This window comes from Capra hircus, chromosome 29 (genome assembly GCF_001704415.2).
Source record: "Capra hircus breed San Clemente chromosome 29, ASM170441v1, whole genome shotgun sequence".
Taxonomy (NCBI): domain Eukaryota; kingdom Metazoa; phylum Chordata; class Mammalia; order Artiodactyla; family Bovidae; genus Capra; species Capra hircus.
Window position 1 is genome coordinate 16,621,895 of NC_030836.1, and position 18,865 is coordinate 16,640,759.

General features: G+C 52.0%; 1 protein-coding gene across 1 annotated transcript in view; it reads left to right on the plus strand.

Moving 5' to 3' along the window:
* Positions 1 to 18,865, plus strand: part of TENM4 (teneurin transmembrane protein 4) — a 682,188-nt gene that overhangs the window by 418,251 nt on the left and 245,072 nt on the right. The window contains exons 6-8 of the mRNA XM_018043333.1: positions 1,916 to 2,171; positions 12,114 to 12,212; positions 13,797 to 14,032. Of these exons, the coding sequence (XP_017898822.1) occupies positions 1,916 to 2,171; positions 12,114 to 12,212; positions 13,797 to 14,032 (591 nt within the window). The remainder of the gene's footprint in view (positions 1 to 1,915; positions 2,172 to 12,113; positions 12,213 to 13,796; positions 14,033 to 18,865) is intronic.

The following is an 18,865-nucleotide window of genomic DNA, read 5'->3' on the forward strand; positions in this document are numbered from 1 at the left end:
TCCAAGTACTTAGAAGGAGTAAATAAAATATAAATATTTATATATAAATAAACATTTATATGAACATATATAAAATATATATAAATAAAAATTTTATCTTAATTGCCTCATCTGTAAAATGAAATGCAAGCAATACCTGCTTTGTAGAGGGTTGTGAAGATTAGCTGAATTAACACAAGTAGGCTCAGAATAGTGCCTGGCACATAGTTAGTGCTCCAGAAGTGTAAGTGGTGCTTTTTAACCTCCACCCCCACCCCCACCCCAGACACCAGCATGGCTCATTCCCTTTACTCAAAAGCCCATCACTGACCATCTGATCTAAAGTTTTATCACTGCCCTGACATACACAGGCCACAGCCTCCTTCCCGGCTTTGTGTGTTCTCAGGGTTATCACCATCTTGGTAAACTACATATATATACATATATTTGCTGTGCTGTGTTTAGTCATTCAGTCATGTCTGACTCTGCAACCCCATGGACTGCAACCCGCCAGGCTCCTCTGTCCATGGGGATTCTCCAGGCAAGAATACTGGAGTGGGTTGCCATGCCCTCCCCCAGGGGAATCTTCCCAACCCAGGGATGGAACTCAGGTCTCCCGCATTGCAGGAGAATTCTTTACCGTCTGAGCCACCAGAGAAACCCAAGAATACTGGAGTGGGATGCCTATCCCTTCTCTAGGGGACCTTTCTGACCCAGGAATTGAACCAGGGTCTCCTGCATTGTGGGAGGATTCTTTACCATCTGAGCTACCAGGGAAGCCCAAACTATATATATATATGTACATACAGTTTACCGCAATGGTGAATATATATGTATATTTGGGCTTCCTTGGTGTCTCAGACGGCAAAGAGTCTGCCTGCAGTGCAGGAAACATGGGTTCGATCCTTGAGTCAGGAAGATCCCCTGGAGAAGGGAATGGCTACCCACTCCAGTATTCATGCCTGGAGAATTCCATGGACAGAGGAGCCTGGTGGGCTACAGTCCATGGGGTCGCAAAGAGTTGACCATGACTGAGCAACTAACACTTTTGCTTTCATACATAGGTAAGTATGTATATGATTTGTTTACCTCATTTGTTTCATTTGCTGTATAATCTTATGTATAATTAGTGATATCCAAATCTTATCATGCCTCAGAATCACCTGGGGGGTTGTAAGGTCAGATTTCTTGGCCCCACTCAAAGGTTCATGATTCAGTAACTCTGGGTCAGGACCCAAGAATTTTCATTTTTAGCAAATTCCCAGGTAATATTGAAGCTATGGGTTCTGGCCGTACCCTAAAAGTATCAAAGAAACAGCATGAAGTTAGTGATGTGTGTTGTTGTTTAGCCACTAAGTCATGTCTGACTCTTTGTGACCCCGTGGACTGCAGCACGCCAGGCATCCCTGTCCTTCAGTGTCTCCCAGAATTTGCTTAAATTCAGGTCTATTTAGTCGATGGTACTATCTGGTCTTTTTTTTTTTTTTTTAATCTTTTTTGTCTATCTCTCTAACTCAGATGTAAGCTCAGTGAGGACAGGACTTTTGTCTGCTTTGCTCCCCAGCACCTAGAGTAGCAGATACTCAGCAAATGCCTGTCGAGCACTTGTTTATTGACTGCGTGATCACGCCCAGTTGGCCGGTGCCCGCGGCTGCCCTGGGGCTTCCTGGGTGCTCAAACAACGTGGGAGACCTGGATTCTATCCCTGGGTTGGGAAGATCCCCTGGAGAAGGGCATGGCAACCCACTCCAGTATTCTTGCCTGGAGAATCCCATGGACAGAGGAACCTGGCGGGCTACAGCCCATGGGGTCGCAGAGTCGGACACGACTGAGCGACTTGCGCTTTTCACGGCTGGCCTGGCTGCTCCTGCGTGGCCCCCGTGTGGTCCCCGTGGGGCCATCCCCGCCTCGCTGACCGTGCGTGTTTGTGCCCTAGATCACCCGAGCGGCCTGCAGAACCATTCTCGACTCCGGACACCGCCGCCTCCGCTCTCGCACGCCCACACCCCCAACCAGCACCATGCGGCCTCCATTAGCTCCCTGAACCGGGGCAACTTCACTCCGAGGAGCAACCCCAGCCCGGCGCCCACAGACCACTCGCTGTCTGGAGAGCCCCCCGCCAGCGGTGCACAGGAGCAGACCCACGCCCAGGACAACTGGCTGCTCAACAGTAACATCCCACTGGAGACCAGGTGCGGGGCGTGGGGCGAGCTGGGGCCCTGAGGACAGGAGACGGCTGGGCTGAGATCCCTGGGGCTCTGGGGCCCTGGCGGGGCCGTGCTGCATGCCCACCACCGGGCCTGTCCTGGGCAGCAGGGTCTCAGGGATCCGACTCTCCGGCTGCCAGAGAGAAGGGCCATGGGATGGAGGGGAGAGAGCACTGGGGCTTGAGAATCAAGCCGCTCTGAGGTTCAGGGCCACCCTGCTGCTCACTGAAGGTGTGAGCTTGGTCAGGCGGCCTCCCCCTCTGCGCCTCCCGCTACTACACCGCAGGGCTGCTGCTGGATGGAAAGCGCTGTTGTAAGAGTAGGTGAGAGCTGCCGTGTCTAAGCAGGCTGGCATGTGGCAGAGAGCAAGCTCCCAGGGTCTGGTTTGGGCCCACACCTCCACCATTCCCTTCCATAGTTGGTCCCCCTCTGCCTGGCGTGGCACCTGTGTGGTGCCATGGGGACCAGCTGGGGACCAGGCAGGAGCAGCCAGTGGGTAGGTGGCTGCTCAGTGACCATCTCCCCTCCCCTCCTCTCCTCCTCCCCTGTTGGCCTAGCCCCTCTATCCCCAAAGCCCTAACAAGCCCTAACATGGATGTATTCGAGTTTGTGTGATAAAATAGTAATCTTCACAACTTGATGAAGTAGGTATGATTATTGTGATCCCAGCTGACAGGTTTGGAAGCTAAACTCAGGATAAGTGACTAGTTCAGGTCCCATCACAGTCCACGCACAGCTGAGATTTGAACCCAGGTGCCCCGGCTCCTCGGTATGGAGCACCTGCTCCACCTCCACCCCTGCACCACCACCACCTGCTGCTGGGCTGGACCCTGCCTCTCCTTTCTCCCAGCCTCCTAGGATGCTCCTTTCAGCTCAAGGATCTCAGTCAGCCTCAGTTCCTAGCTGTCTTCCTTCCCTTTGCTACATCACTGTTTTTCCCAAGTGGAGATGATTCTTTTGAGTATGAAAACCATACAAGCCTACTGGGCAAAGCACAGAAAGATATAAAGATGAAAATTAGACACACCCATCAGCCTGCCATTCTGAGACACGCACTCTTGACCTTGGGGGACGTAGCCTTTCTCTACTTGCTCTGAACCAAGGACAAAGTGTCCCAGGCTGGACATTTGGAACCTCTTACTCTTCTGCCCTATTTCTCAAGGTAGTAGGAAACAGAGATTTTAGCCTCTCAAATTCCTGTTCCTTATCTGGGAAGAGGACAAAAGTCATGTCACATTTAAAGAAGTGAAGTTAATCCACACATGGGAAGTGGACCCATCTGACTCTGCCTGGCACATGGCCGTGATACTCCCACGTTGAACTCGTGGGTCCAGTGAGAGAGAACCAGCATCCTTTTGTGTCATTTTACCCCTCGTACAGTCATTTTTCCCTAAAGCACATTTCTCACAGGTATGGCGCAACCCCTTCCCCAGTCTCTTAATTAATATGTCTGCTGACAGCCTTTAAAATCATGTGTGACTTTTCCCTGCCTGCTTCATTTGCTCTCTTCATGGACAGAGTCAGATAATTGTGTGCCTTCCCAAGCAGAGTAGCTTAATTAGATCCCCAGGATTCCCCAAGTGCTTGTTGAATGACAGCACATGATCAAAGGTAGCCAGCCAGTAATCAATGGCTCTCGTTCTCTGAACGGAGTGTGGCAGCCACTCCCTCTGCTTAGATGTTTGTGCTTCTCACATGGCATCCGAGTAGGTGGCTCTCCAAGTTTCTCGAGGGATAGGAAGATAGAGGAGAGGACCAGCAGCAGGGTCGGTCTCCTGATGGCTCTTGGAGATGTGAGGGTGGTCCCAGCTTAACTCTCCTGCCTGGTCAGCCAGTGCCCATCTGCCCATCTGCCCTCTGTCCTCCTACTTCCACCGCTCAAACCACAGGAACTTTGCTTTCTCTCTTCTTAACTAATATTTTATAGAGCACTTAGGAAATAGAAAGAAGCCAGAAAAGAAAGTTACCCATATCCACCACCAGACAGTAATCATTATTAACATGTTGGCATATACTTGTGTTTATGTAACATTTTCTTGCTTATCTAAATCCATATACATATATAACATAATCTTGTAAATTTAATATTCAGTGTATGTGTACAGATGAGTATACACATATGTGTATTTATCAGTATTTCAGCAAAACCTTGGGCCTCACGTGCCCCTGTGCCTTTGCACATACTCTTTGCACAGCTCTCTGCCAGAGTCACCCTCCTCCTCCCTTCTTGGTCTAGCAAAGTCCTACTTGTCCTTGAAGACCCAGATGAAATGCTGGAGGAAGGCTTCGTCTATGACCGCAGAGCTCTGTGCATCTAAAAACAGCCTGAAACTGGGAGAAGTGCCTAGTACAGTGGATAAGACAATCAGAATTCTGGCTCTTAATACCAGCTGGTCAACAGCACAAAACCAACCAATAGAGTTTATGAGGAAGCCATGTCAAGTCTGGAGATAGGATCACAGGTAACTGACCAACTTGGTGAGGTGGGAAGGATGCAGGCTTTATAGATCACATGGATGTAGACCCCTACCTTGGCTTCAGCGCTTCCTGGCTGGGAAAATTCCTTAGCATCTTTGAACCTTGATGTCCCCATCTGTAAATTGGGATAAGAAGTCATATGTCTTAGCTTGGGAGCTAAAATATGAGCGCACAGCACAGTGCCTGGAATTAAAAGACGTGCCATAAAAGCTGTTTCCCTTTTTCTCCCATGTGTATCTGCTCCCCATATCAACCCTGTGAAGAAAAAGTCATCCAAAAATATGTATTAAGGTGCTGCTCACCAGAGGAGTTGAGAGAGGAAACTGTGGGTTCTCTCTCTTCTTTACTTTGAAGAAGTGAGTTTGACCCTGACATTTTGAGGGCACAAGTGATGGTCCACTCACTGTAGTGAGTTGTTCAAAGCACGAGTTTAAAGGTCAGATGCATCCTACCATCAGACCCCCACCCCAGTGCTCACTAGCTGTGGACCTAGACCTTACAATCTTCATTTCTAAAGGGGAGAAAGTGTTAGTGAATTCCTGTTCTGACGATCTATTGCTGCATAACCTACTACCCCAACACTTACCGGTTTAAAGACCACCAGCTGATTGTACTTCACAGCGTGAGTTGAGAGTTTAGGAAGAGCTCGGGTGGACTGGCCCTCTGTTCCACATGGGGTAGTCGGGAGGCAGTTGTGGTGTCTGGCTGTTGGCTGAGCTGGTCTGAAGGATCCAAGATGGCTTTACTTTACTCATGTGCCTGACACCCTGCAGGAGACCGCTGGGAAGCTGGGCTTAGGTTGGGGGTGCCCTCTCCTTCTCGTATGGTCTCAGGCTGTCTCCACATGGCAGCTCAAGGCTCCACTGTGCTGAGACAAGAAGCCGTTGATCCTCCTAATATTAGACTTGGCCTGGAACTGGCATGGTGTCACTTCTGTCATCTTCTGTTGGTCAGAGCAGTCACGGGCCAGCCAGCTTCAAGGAAGAGACAATAGACCCCATATCTCAGAGCGAGAAGAGCTGAGAATTTTCATCCTCCTTGAATCTACCGTACTGCCTCATCAGGGTGTTGGAGCAGCTACAAAAATAATGTCTGCATAGGTCTTGGCACACGTGCATGCTCAAGGGCTTATAATGTAGTTATTTGTTGTCCACTAAATATTCAGCAATGCCTACTGTGTGCCAGAGAACAGACTCTAGCAGTAGGCTAGAGATCAGCACTGGAAATGTGTTTTAACTGCTTTGCTTCAGGATCCCCCAGCACACAACACAGCCTTGCCGCCTGATGAGGGCCCGATAAATATTAACATGCAAGCGAAATGGTGTGAATGAATAATGGAGCAAATGAATGGACATGTACACTCACCTGAGGCCTGAGCGGGGCGCAGGGGAGATGTTCCAGGGGCCCTGGTGCTGGGGGACTGCCTGGTGAAGAGCAGGAGTCCCCGGGGAGAGGCAGGGAGGAGAGGTGGGCCTGGGGAGACGCAGACTGACCTCAGCCCAGGGAGCCCCAGAGAGCAGGGCCTGTTTGAGATGCCCTGAACAGCTTCCCCAAGCCCCCCCAGCAGCTGGGCCTCCCTCTCGATGCCACAGGCCCCTCCGTTGGTTGAGAGTCGAAAATAAATAGCTGAGCAAATACCCTAACAGCTAGTAGAATGACCAGGAGGGGTTTCTCTTGCATGCCAGCAGGAGAGGAGAGGCTAGTGGAAGGACAAAGAAGAGGAAGGACTTGATTAACCTGTTTCTTTCCCTGCCCCGCCCCGCTATGCCACTGGCACTCCCCCAGGGTGACCGAGGCCCTCAGGGAGAAAGGAGATGGGATCCAGCTGTGCTCCCCAGAGCTGGGCTTCGATGTTGCTTTAAGCCCTGCAGGTGCGTCTGGGGTCCATTCTGGTGGGAACCACGAGTTGAGAGTCCCCTAAAACCCAATCCCCTTCTTTCACAGTCTGCGACATAGATGTGTGATTGAGTTCACAGGGCCTGCCTGATGAATAACCCAATGGGCTCCTGTCGGATGAAGGGGAAGCCAGGGCAGAAGGCAGCCAGACCTCAGCTCTAGCTCATCTGATCACAGGCCTTGTCTGGGAGCCTGGGGCCCACTCCACGGCCACACTCCATTGGGGGAACAGCCATGCCCACCCCCAGGGATGGGAGGCCTTCCCCTGGTCTCCAGCCCAGCCCTGACGCACTTCCCAGAAGGGCACACGGTGTCTCCTGGTGCCCCAGGCCAGCTTCTGAGCATTGCTGGGAGCCGACAGAACCCCACGGACTCTGTCATTTGGTGATTCTGTCACAAACATACACAGCCACTCCCATGCAGGAAGCACAAGGTCTAGTGAGGGAGGCAGACCCATAAATGAAGAAAAGTAAGCAGGGCTGTCTGCATAAAGCTCTGACCAGGGAAGCCTCGAGCAGAGAGGAGGGTGTGACCGCCCCCTCCCCTGCTTAGAAGCACCAAATAATAACCATAACAAACACTCAGAGAGTCCATACTGAGTGTGCTAATGAGCTTCCAACCAGGGAAGCTCATTAGAGACTCAGTGCCAAGGGTTTTATTGAGGGCTGGTCACATGGACACCTTGCCTCCTGCCTGGCATGTATCCAAAATCCAGACTCCCAGAAGGAAGGCAGGTGTGTTCAGCATAAACCCTGGTGTTTGTGCAAATAGCTGAGGCCCAGTGAGTCAGTCCCTCTAATCAGTTGATGGTGGGAACCCGCCTGAACCCTGCGTTCCCAGACACCAGACAAGCAGACACACCAACCTTATAAGCATGCCTTTAAAAGGATGGCCGTCGGTACTGCTCTCTCAGTTCTTCCGCACCCCTCTGCTATCCTAGGTCTTCGGCACTTAGCTCTTATTATCCTCCTCACTGGAGAAGTGAAGAATCTGAAGAACAGAAAACTTAAGAAACTTATCTAAGGAGCCACAGCCAGTGAAGGGCAGGGCCACAATCCATGCCCGGGCCAGCCTACTCGGAGTTTCCGCCCCTAACCACTGTCCACTGCTTCCTTTCTGATTATTAAAGGCAGCGTCCTGGGGCATGTACGCGTGGAATTTCAGGGGAGGAAGGAATTCTGAGATGACAGTTGTGCAAAGTCCAGGAGAGAACTTGGATTTTGGGGGAGAGGGCTAAGAGTTGGCTGAAGTGGGAGCTGCAGGGCTTCCCTGCGGAGACGACAGTAAATAGGGATCAGTGACCCTTGAGTTCCATGAACAGGAGGGCGCACTTTACCCTCTGGGCCCAGGGGCTGGAGTGGTAGACGTGAGGGTGAGGAGCTGTCACCATCTTTCAAATCGAGAGGGACACGTGGGAATGGCATGGAAGACCTGGTTCACTTTTCTTTGTTCATCCTTCCACTCAAATGCCAGCTCCGTAACTAAACTTAAGTGGTTTTGGCTGAGTCTCTTACACCCCAAGCACCTTGTGGGAGGGTCTCAGCTGCAGGGTGTGGGGTGTGATCCCTGCCTGTCCTGCTTTATCAGCGGCTGTCCCAGGGCCCTGTGGGTGGAAACCTGGTCCAGGACAGTGGGCTTGTGGTGAGAAGATGGGCTGTGGAATGGGATGGTCCCAGAAGAACCACTGGCCACTGCAGCTCCCCAGCCACTTCCTCTCCCAAAGCCCTGTCATCTGCGTTTGGGAGGCAAGCTCATCCGGCCCTGGGTCAAAGAGATGGAACCCTGCTTCAGGCAGCTCAGGAACTGATCCAGGGCCTCCCCTCAGGCTTCGCGAAGGGAGCCAGTCCCCTCCTGCCTCTACGAGGAGCTCTAAGCACAGTCTAGCATTACCCTGCAGTGCCCTCTCCAAGCCCTTGGCTGCTCTTTCCTGATAGGCAGCTTGATTAAGTTGGAGAGATCTGGGTTTGAATCCCATCCCTAGCTTTTCATTGCTGTGTGATCTCGGGCAGTCTCTTAACGTCTCTGGATCTCAGCTTCCATATCTGTAAAATGAATTAACAACACCCAGCAATGTGAGGGTCAGATGAATCTGATGGCCATACCTGAGCTCCCAGCAGCAGTGAGCTGGAGACCCTGCAGGACTGTGACCCAGGGAGGGCTCTGCAGCTCAGGGTCCCCATCAGGAAGCCCTCATCACATTTATGTTTCAGAAGAACCAGAAACCCAGATGCTGGGGGCAGAGGTAGACACAAAATGTACTGAGGACCCTTGAACTGGGCGTCGGGACACCGGAGTTTTCATTCCAGCTCTGCCACTGACTTGCTATGTGGGTGGGAGTGGGGCATGTGTCTCTCTGGGCCTCGGTTTTCTCAGAGTCAGATGAGACCTAATAAACTGACCCAGAACTTAGCTTTGAAAGTACGGAATAAGGCTTCTTATTTTAAGGCAAAGGCTTCCCAGGTGAAACAGTGGTAAAGAAACCGCCTACCAGTGCAGATGATACAAGAGATGTGGGTTCGATCCCTGGGTCAGGAAGATCCTCTGGAGGAGGGCATGGCAACCCACTCCAGTAGTCTTGCCTGGAGAATCCCATGGATAGAGGAACCTGGCAGACTACGGTCCACGGGGTCACAAAGAGTCGGACATGACTGAGCACACACACAGCACAGTTCAAGGCAAAATTAGCATCGGAATGGGCAGCATTTCAGCAAGTACTCATGTGCCCCCAAGTTCCTGAGTGATCTACATGGCTGACACCTGAGTTAGTGTGGATGTGGAGGCGCTCTCAGGAAATGACAGGCACTCTGTCACTCTGGAAACCCTTTTCTGTTGTGTTGCCTTTACCCTTGTTTGAATGGATCTGTGCTCTCAGGAGATAGTTGCCCATTCTCTCTCTCTCTTTAAAAGTTTCCTTTAAAGTTACAAAATTAAAATCGCTCTTATTCCAGACACTGGAAAATCCGCACTGTTAACATTTTGATCTTTATCCTTTGTCCCTTTTCCCTGAATATATTTACTTGCTACTGATGCATCTTAAAGATTAGATTTGACTGTCTGAGAGCACAGTCCTCACCTAGTGATACAGGCCAGACCCCCGTGTGTCCTGGTGAGCGTGCCATGTGGCCACTCTCAGGCCCCAGGAAGGCAGCAAGAGCTCAGCTCTGGGGTCCCTGGACAGGGGAGTGAGGGCCTGCCCAGGCTGGGCAGTATAGACTATGAAAAGACTGCAGATGTCCTCCTGAAATGCAGGGAATAGAGGAAATAATAATAAAGCCCCCCCTGTGCTACCCTCAATTAAATACCAACTACATGCTCATGATATGCCAGGCACACTCTCCTTGGTGTACCCCGTCACCCGCAGTAGTCAGCAAATATTTATTTGAGTTCTTTCTACCGTCTGTCAGGCACTTGCAGGCCAGGGGCTGAGAGAGGCAGACCTTCCTGACCCCAGGGCCTGTGTGCTTCTCGCTGGGTCAGGGGACCTCCCGTCAGAAGGCCTCCCTGCTTGGGGGCAGAAATGGGGCCACTCCGAGGGACTTCCGCTCCCCTGCGGGAACTCTGGGCTCTGTGGGATGCCCCAGGGGTGGCTTCCAGATCCAGCTGCCACCCAGACTGCTAGGTACCCACCAGCACGGTGGTACTCAGAGGCTCGGCTGCAAAACAGTGCTGTCTGTGCCCCCACAGTCCCTGGGAAGGCCAGGGGAATGGTGCCCTGAGACAGTACTTACAGCCCCTCCTTTTGCAAGTATGTGGGGCTGGGCAGGTTATGGGCAGAGAGGGCCTGAGCGGGCCTGAGCTCCTATGGCAGACAAACTCAGGCTTCAGCCTGGCTCTGCCATTTGCTTACTATATGATAGAACCTTGGGACTTCTCCAGGCCATGACATGCATGCCCGCCTACAAAACAAGGATGCAGTGGAGACTTTGCAGGGTTGTTGAGAAAGAAAGATTTACACTGGATAATAGTTGCACAGCTCTAGACAGAAGTATACAGTGGATCTAGGGTGCGTGCTCACTAAGCCCCTCAGTCGTGTCTGACGCTGCAACCCTGTGGACTGTAGCCCGCCAGGCTCCTCCGTCCATGGGATTCTCCAGGCAAGAATACTGGAGTGGGTTGCCGTGCCCTCCTCCAGGGGATCTTGCCAACCAAGGGTCGAACCTATGTCTCTTACGTCTCCTGCATTGGCAGGCAGATTCTTTACCACTAGCACCACCTGGGAAGCCGAGATGTAGGTTAGGTAGCCACTGTTATAGCTAGCCTTGGTATTTCTGTAACCTTTGCCTAAACTCTGAAAATACTTCCAACATTCCTCAGTTGCTCCTATAGCAAGCCGTGAGTTTAGTATTATTAGCCCCATTTTACAGATACAGTAGTGTAAGATTAGAAGAGGTTAAAGTGTCTACACAGAGTCACACAGCAAGAATGCGGCAGAAAGGGGGCTTGAATGTAGTTTTCCAGTTCTCAAGATCTGGTCAAAGTCAGAAGGATAGTACGTGGCAGGGCTGGCCCCAAAAGGTGACTTTATGCAGTCAGTCCTTCCCTGAGGCACAGATAGCAGCGGGTATCCACCACGGGCTTGTTCAAAACAATTCAAGTGAGGTGGCAGCAACCCTGACACATTAGGAAACAAGACGCCATGCACTTGCGTGTGAGTGGCATCACTTAGCAGGCACAGTTGAGACCAAAGTGGCGAGTACGTCGACCCTCTTTCTGGGTCCCAGAAGGCCTCAGTGCCCTCAATGCATGTGGGGGACAAAAGAGCCCCCCGTCTCTGTGGAGCTCTGTCCCTGACAATCAGTCATCACCGCCCTGCCAAAGGACCCTGACCCTCCAGTATCACCTGCAACCTGGGGGGCTCATGAGAAATGCAGATCCCCAGACCCCCCAACACCCAGTGACCCCAAATCTCTGGAGCTGAGCCTCAGCAAAGCATAGCTCTCCCGAGGATTCCTATGCGTACAAGTTTGAGAACCACTGCTTTAAAAGCAAAGGGCCCAAAATGCTTGTCTGTCTTTTTCCTTTGGATGAGCAAAGTGAGTATCTCTGGCTGTTAAAGTAGATGTAGGCAGGATCAAGTAGAGGAGAAAGCCAGGCTCTGGAACCAGATAAACCTGGGCTCACATCCCTGCTTTGAACCTTGCTAGCTGGTAGCCTCAGCTTAGTCCTGGGACCTCCCCGTGTCTCCATTCCCTGCTCTGTACAAAGGGGACGACACTGCCTTCCTTGTACCGTGTCTCTTTGAAGACCTGAGATAAATGGATATCACGTGCTTAGCTCAGCACATGAGCCATAATCAGTCTTCACCAGTCAGAGATGCGATGTGATGCACACAGCTGGCAGACCTACAGGTTTGTATGGAGGGTGCTCCCTCCAGATGCTCTGGGCCAGGCAGACCCTGGGCACCGGGGGCTTGCCCACAGCCCCCTTGCCTGGAAACTGCCCCCCGCTGGTCTCACGCACAGCCGCAGCAGTCAGCCACTGTCCGTGTTTCTCTACTCTGCCCTTCATCGATGCATGACTCATGGCTTCATTCATGTCTCCATGTGTGTGTAGAAACCTAGGCAAGCAGCCATTCCTAGGGACATTGCAGGACAGCCTGATTGAGATGGACATTCTCAGCGCCTCCCGCCATGATGGGGCTTACAATGACGGGTAGGTGACGTCCCCATGCTCCTCCCCTCTGTGTGTGCTCTCCCTGTGGCCCCCGCTCCTGCATGCTGACCCTGAGACCTTTCCCTGGGACCTCCTTGGAGAAGTGATGAGGCCATGTTGCATGCCCATCCCCAAGCCTGTGTTCAACTTGCAAGAGTTTATCCTTGGCGTACCCTATCCCACAGCATATTAACAGCAGTCTTGTTAATATGGCGCTCCCGGCATCTCATTGGCTGCCTCTGACATCCGGAAGCCATCTCATGTAGCCGCCTCTATGCAGCACAGGCCCTGTGTTGTATGTATGCTGGCCCTGGTGCTATATTCTGCGGCCCGAGGCCTCTTGCCCCGCAGCAGGGTACAAGAGCCCTCTCAATCTTACCTTCTGCCCTAAGACTCCAGGGGCATGCAGGGCAACCAGTGCACCCCGTTTCCCAGGCCTCCCATGGACATGGTTAAAGACAGGCTGTGGAGGATTTCCTGTCACCTAATTCGGCCACAACAATGTGCTTTGACCTTGCCATGCTGCCCTCAAGGCTATGGCCAGGCTGCAGGACACAGTTGCCCATCTGTCCTCTGCCACAGCTGTTACCAGGGGCCTGGAAGGCAGCAGGCTGGCTTCTGAGCAGAGTTCTTTGAAGGCATCTGCTGCCATTCGCTGTGTAACAGCCACTAAGGGACTCTTGACCTTGGCAGGGTTTAGTAGTGGTTTCTTGGTTCCCACCCCTACCAAAGTGAACGTGAAACTGAGAGTCACTCAGTCCTGTCCGGCTCTTTGCAACCCCGTGGAATATATAGTCCATGGAATTCTCCAGGCCAGAACACTGGAGTGCAGAGCGTTTCCCTTCTGCAAAGGATCTTCCCAAACCAAGGATCGAAGACCCAGGTCTCCCGCATTGCAGGCGGATTCTTTACCATCTGAGCCACAAGGGAAGCCCAAGAATACTGGAGTGGGTAGCCTACCCCTTCTCCAGAGGCTCTTCCAGACCCAGGAATCCAACGGGGGTCTCCTGCAGTACAAGCAGATTCTTTACCAACTGAGCTATCAGGGAAGCCCAACTCCCTCTAAAAAAAAAAAAAAAAAAAATTGGTATTCCATTCCTCCACCATGGTACAAAAGCGAAGGATGCATTGGAGGGAGAGGGAAAACCGCTGGTTTCATAGTCTCCGGGGGAAGGGGAATGGTGATGGTGGCCAGAATAGGATTTTCGGCGTTTTCCAAGTTACTGCAGTAATTTTAGAAGACATCTAGTTCCTTCTCCAAGAAAACAGCATCCCAGCCCCACCATGGCTTCCCAGGAAAAGGATCTCAGCACCCAGCCTTCTGTCCAGCTGGGGTGGGTTCCCCGTGGGCAGGGCTGTCCCACCCGTGTTTCCGTGGAAACGTGTCTCCGTGTGCCCTGTTCTGTCCGGCACATGATTTTCCTTTCTCTCTGTCCCTCGTCTCCTCCGTGGCGGCTCTTTCTCTCTCCCCGTCTCTCTAGGCTCTTCTGCATGCTTCCTCTACCGCTGCCTCCACCGTCAGGCCAGTGTGGGCTCCCGGGGCGCCGGCTAACCCTGCCGCCCCGGGCTTCTCTCCGTCCACAGGCACTTCCTCTTCAAGCCGGGAGGCACCTCCCCGCTCTTCTGCAGCGCGGCGCCAGGCTACCCTCTGACGTCCAGTACGGTGTACTCGCCGCCGCCCCGGCCCCTGCCTCGCACCACCTTCTCCCGCCCGGCCTTCAACCTCAAGAAGCCTTCCAAGTACTGTAACTGGAAGTGCGCGGCCCTGAGCGCCATTGCCATCTCGGCCACGCTGGTCATCCTGCTGGCGTACTTTGTGGGTAAGTACCCCAGCCCCGCCCCAGCGTCCCTGGGGGCCCCTTCGGCCCAGAGAGCAGTGACCGAGACACCTGTGGGCGGTCAGAGCTCGAGGGGTGAACCGTGCGGGCTGAGCACCCTGGGCCGGCCGGTAACAATGCCCCCTGCACCCCAAGACTGTCAAGGGGGGCTCTGGGACCGTCCCCTCCTCCTGCATGTACACCAGGAAGGCGGCGTGTGCGTACATCCTGGATGTACATCCTGTCGGCCCCCTCGTTTGATGGAAGCCTGGCGTCGTCTGCGACATGACTGTCGCGGGGGGTAGTGACTAGAAACGAAGTGGCAGGCTGGGAGGCTCGACAGCAGGCTGGCCTCTCCTGTGGGTGCCAGGCCGCTGCAGCGAGGAGCAAGGAGGAGACCGCAGGCCCTGGGGCTGGAGGGAAGCTGCCACAGAGTGGGCTGTGCTGACCTCAAGCCAGGAAAGCGGGTCTGAAGGTGAGGGTCTGGCCGGGCCTTCTGGGGGAGCCAAGGTCCAGTGGGAGACCGCGGTTGGGAAGGGCCCCCGTGAGCGGTTGGCGCTGGCTGAGGAGACACACAGGCCGGGGGGCGGCACAGACCAGCCTGCCTAGCTGACCCCAGGGCTCCCACCGTGTAACACACCCCTCTAGGCCCAGCGCCATGCCTGCGACACCCCCACTGCACGCTCTTCTGATGTATTTGCAGGGCAGTCAGGTGTCCTGCTTTTGGCCTTTGGTCTGCTCCCGGGAAGGATGTTACTCCGGAGAGAGGCGTAGAGTCCGCTGCCTCTGTAAATCAGCCTGTTAGTAACGGCATCCACCAGGGTTGGCTTAACCCTCTTTCCTTCCCAACCTTCAGACTCTATCATTCTAAGATGTATGGTAGGTTAGGCCAGCTTGAGAAGGCCTGGAATCCACGCTCAGGCATTCTGAGATCCTTCTGTTAGCAAAGGAAACCTTGCTGTGTAAGCCCAATAAATAGAAATGAAACTCACTGGCAGAAGCCAGAGGAAGACAGAGTGCTGCCCGCTGTGGAAAAGGACTCTGTGACAAGCAAAGTCACCATGGGTGGGAGAGGACTGTCTCGAGAGGTAGTAAGCACTGTCACAAGGCGTGATGAATAGAGCACGGCTCCCACTGGTTTGGGAGGAAGAGACTCAAGCCTAAACGGGGGTCTGGGCGATGTAAGCTGTAAAGTCACTTCGCTCTCAAGATCTTTAAGTAGAAACAAGTAATCAGGAAGATGGTAACCCTCCGAGCAAAGACTCCTTAAGCACCTGGAGCTGCAGTAAGCCTTATCTGGCATGCCGGGTCTCTCCTCCGCTTGTGAAGATCGGGTTGGAGAACCTCATGGCACCGAGATCAGGTTGGCATATGTGTTTATCTGCTCTTCTGTCTGATTGATTAGCTCTGGCCGCCTTGAAAAGCTGTGCTGAGAAGCCTCCCAAGGCTTCGTTCAGACTCCGTGGAAGAGTCTGTGACTGATGGCTGATGTCTGTTGTGGTCACAGGAAAGGAGAATATTGATGACAAGCCGAGTATTTGCCACCCCTGCTCTGGGTCGTTGGGTAAAAAGGAACAGCCAAACTGGGAGCAGTCAGCTCCCAGCCAGGCTCTGCCAGAGCTTCAGGATTGACGTAGATGGGGTAACCGGGGAGGGTTGTGGGGTTCCAAGCACGGCCACCTGGCGCAGCAGTTTCTCCGTGGCATCACCAGTACTGTAACCCCACCGACCGCTAGCACAGCCCTTGCTTTTTACTGACATTATTCTATTTCATAGATGAGTTGACTCTTTTTTTTTTTTTTTTTTGGCTAATCCCAAACTCCTAATTAACCCCCCTCCCCACCTTTCTCCTTTGAGAACCATAAATTTATTTATTTATTTATTTTTAATTGAAGGATAATTGCTTTACAGTATTGTGTCAGTTTCCGTCATACATCAACATGCATCAGCCATAAGTATATATGTGTCCCCTCCATCTTGAACGTCCCTCCCACCTCCCACCCCATCCCACCCCTGTAGGTTGTCACAGAGCCTCAGTTTGAGTTCCTTGAGTCATACAGCAAGTCCCCACCAGCTGTCTGTTTTACATATGGCAGCGTACACGTTTCCATGCTACTCTTCCCGTCCGTCCCACCCTTTTCTCTACGCGTGCCCACAAATCTGTTCTCTCTGTCCACATCTCCAGTACCGCCCTGCAAACAGGTTATAGATGAGAAGACTTTTGAACAAGCAGTGTCACTGTTCATCAAGAGACAGCAACTTGTTTTGTGTTAAAGTCGTAAGGTTTATACTATACACTGTGTAACTTAGTTCAGAAAGTCTAAGTCTTTATTTGATTAAATAACCTTTCTTTCTGCCATCCATCCCATGGGCTTCTTCCTCTCCCATTTAGTAAGACTATATCATCAAGTATCTAAAAGTAGGGGCTACTGTGGGAGCTGGTGAGTTTCCTGTCTAGGAAGAGTGCAAATAGTGCTTAATGACCACGTAAGCAAGACAAAGATTCATTCATTGAATAGGGCTTGTCACTGGAGGACCTTTCATTTTCCTTCCCACACTGATAATGTCAAACTCCAAAAACAGTCACATCCTGGAACCTGACGTTTTATTTGGTGAGAATTTTTAGAACGCCACGCCTAGGAGACAGACTCTGAATAACCCTGACATAATTGCTCCGAGGAGGTAGGCTGCAGGGTGGGAGTCAGGTTATACAGAAGTTTGCAGCAAGGGACAGGTAGTCTGAATATCAAAAGATTGTTTTTAATTAAGGAAAACCAGGTATCTCAAGGAATTTGGCACTTTCCTATGTATGGGAGGATGAAAGAGGCTGGGCTCACTGAAATCATTCCTCTCATATGTATCTCAGCTATCTGAGGTAGGCGTTCTGCTCCTTGCTTTTTCGCATCCTTAGTTCCTTGTTCACCGTAGGGAGTAGCAGCAGCTCCTGGATCATAAGCATTGTTCTCCCTTTTGGGTGCCCTCAGGGCTCAGAAATTCACGCTTGGGGGCCTGAAATTGCTGATGGCTGTGACATCTTTGTTTCCTGATACGGCAGGAAATACTCCATTTCACAGTAGTCTTAGACCCTACAATTTTGTGAATATTCTTTTTCATTCAGCAAACCAAACAAGGTGCCTTCTTTGAGTCAGGCACTGTGCTGCGCTAGGGCCAACAGCATATCCCCTTCTCTTGAGGTGCTGCCAGCTTAGAGACAGCGATTGATCCAACGTGACCCCGTAGTATATTACCTGTGACATGGGGAGCAGCTGCGGGAATACCCAGCCCCCTCCAGGAGGGACCTGAGGAGACTTTCTGGCAAAGGTGCTGTTTTAGCTGAGTCTTCAGGTCACAGCCAGAAGTAGACATGAAGGAAAGGAGTTTCGCGCCAAGGGATGTTTCCAAGTCTTGAAAGGAGGCGATCTGGTGGTAAAGACATTTTCTGTGTGAAGACTTTGAGGGGCACGGGGGCCACGATTGGAGCTAATGTGGGAGAGAGTGGTCAGATTCTGAAGATCACTGTGGAAGCCAAGTTCAAGACCTTACTGGATGGGCAACAGGGAACCCCTTAAGGGCTTGAAGCAGTGGCAGGACACGTTTGTCTTAGAAAGTTCAGGGTGGAGGGAGGAAGAATGGGCCCTACTGCCTAAACAAGTCAGGAGAAGATGAGGGCTTCAACTCAGAGGGTGACAGTGTTGCGGGGGAGGCGGGTGGTTGAGGTCGATTTGGGAGAATTTGGGTCTCAAGGCAGGAGAGGTCAGTCCACTGAGAAGGTGTTCCTGCCAAGAATAAATACATCCTTCTGCCAAATCTGCCAAAGCCTGAGGTCTATAGACAACTTAAAACGGGAGTTTAGGATCCGTATCCAAGGGTCCAATCAGAGAGGCAAGCCTGGGGGCTTCCCTCTGTTAACCTGGAGATTCCGCAAGGAGGGTTGGGGGCAGAGCTCGCAGCAGCCTGAGAGTCTGGATTCCACTCCCAGCTCTGCCACCGAGCAGCTGTTGCTCCCTGGGCAACTTACTTCTCCCCCTGAGTCCTGATTTCTCCCTCATAGTCCACTACCTCGAGAGGATGCTTCTGAGGTTGGAGGAGGAGTAAGCTAAGGCGGTGAGTGCATTGCGGGTGCCGGCTGGGTCCCACGAGTCCTCTGGGGCTGGGTTGGCAGCCTTGTGCTTGCTCTTCCAAGGGCCAAGGGTGAGCTCTCGTTGGCTTGGCCATCATCTCAGGCCGTGATGACTACCTTGTAAGTAGATAGATCCTGTAAGGATCTATCAGTTATTCAAAATCAAATTAATTGTCTCTGCCGCGCACAAATATCCTTCACAAAGACTTTTACCAGCAGACCAGCTGATCTCATCAACAGGCAAGAAGCGCAGATCTTTAATTAGATTTTGATGAAAAATTGTGTTTAATTTCAAGTGTAATCAATTATTAATTACTGTAATGAGCGAGTCTGACTGGGTTTACTAATTAACTCATTTAAAAATTATGAATAACCTTTTCATTTGTAATTATTTTTTACATCCTATCAAGTTCCAGAGAAGAATTGCATCACCTCACCAGCAGAGAGGGAGTTGAAAAGAGAGGGCAGGAAAGAGATGTTCTTTCTCCAGGGTCTGCGCAGGGCTGCCACGTCCGGATGGGGCTCAAGATCCACTTGACTTTTAGTTTCTTTGTTGGAAAGTTTATTGAGAATGAAGCAACTGGTGACCTTTCATTTGTAGACACATTGGCCCCTGTTTCATAGGGAGATGGAGAAGCTGAAGTCGGCACTGATTACCCATAAAGGCTGCAGGACCCAGGGCCTCGCCCTCGGGCTGTCTTCTCATCCCCTGGGAT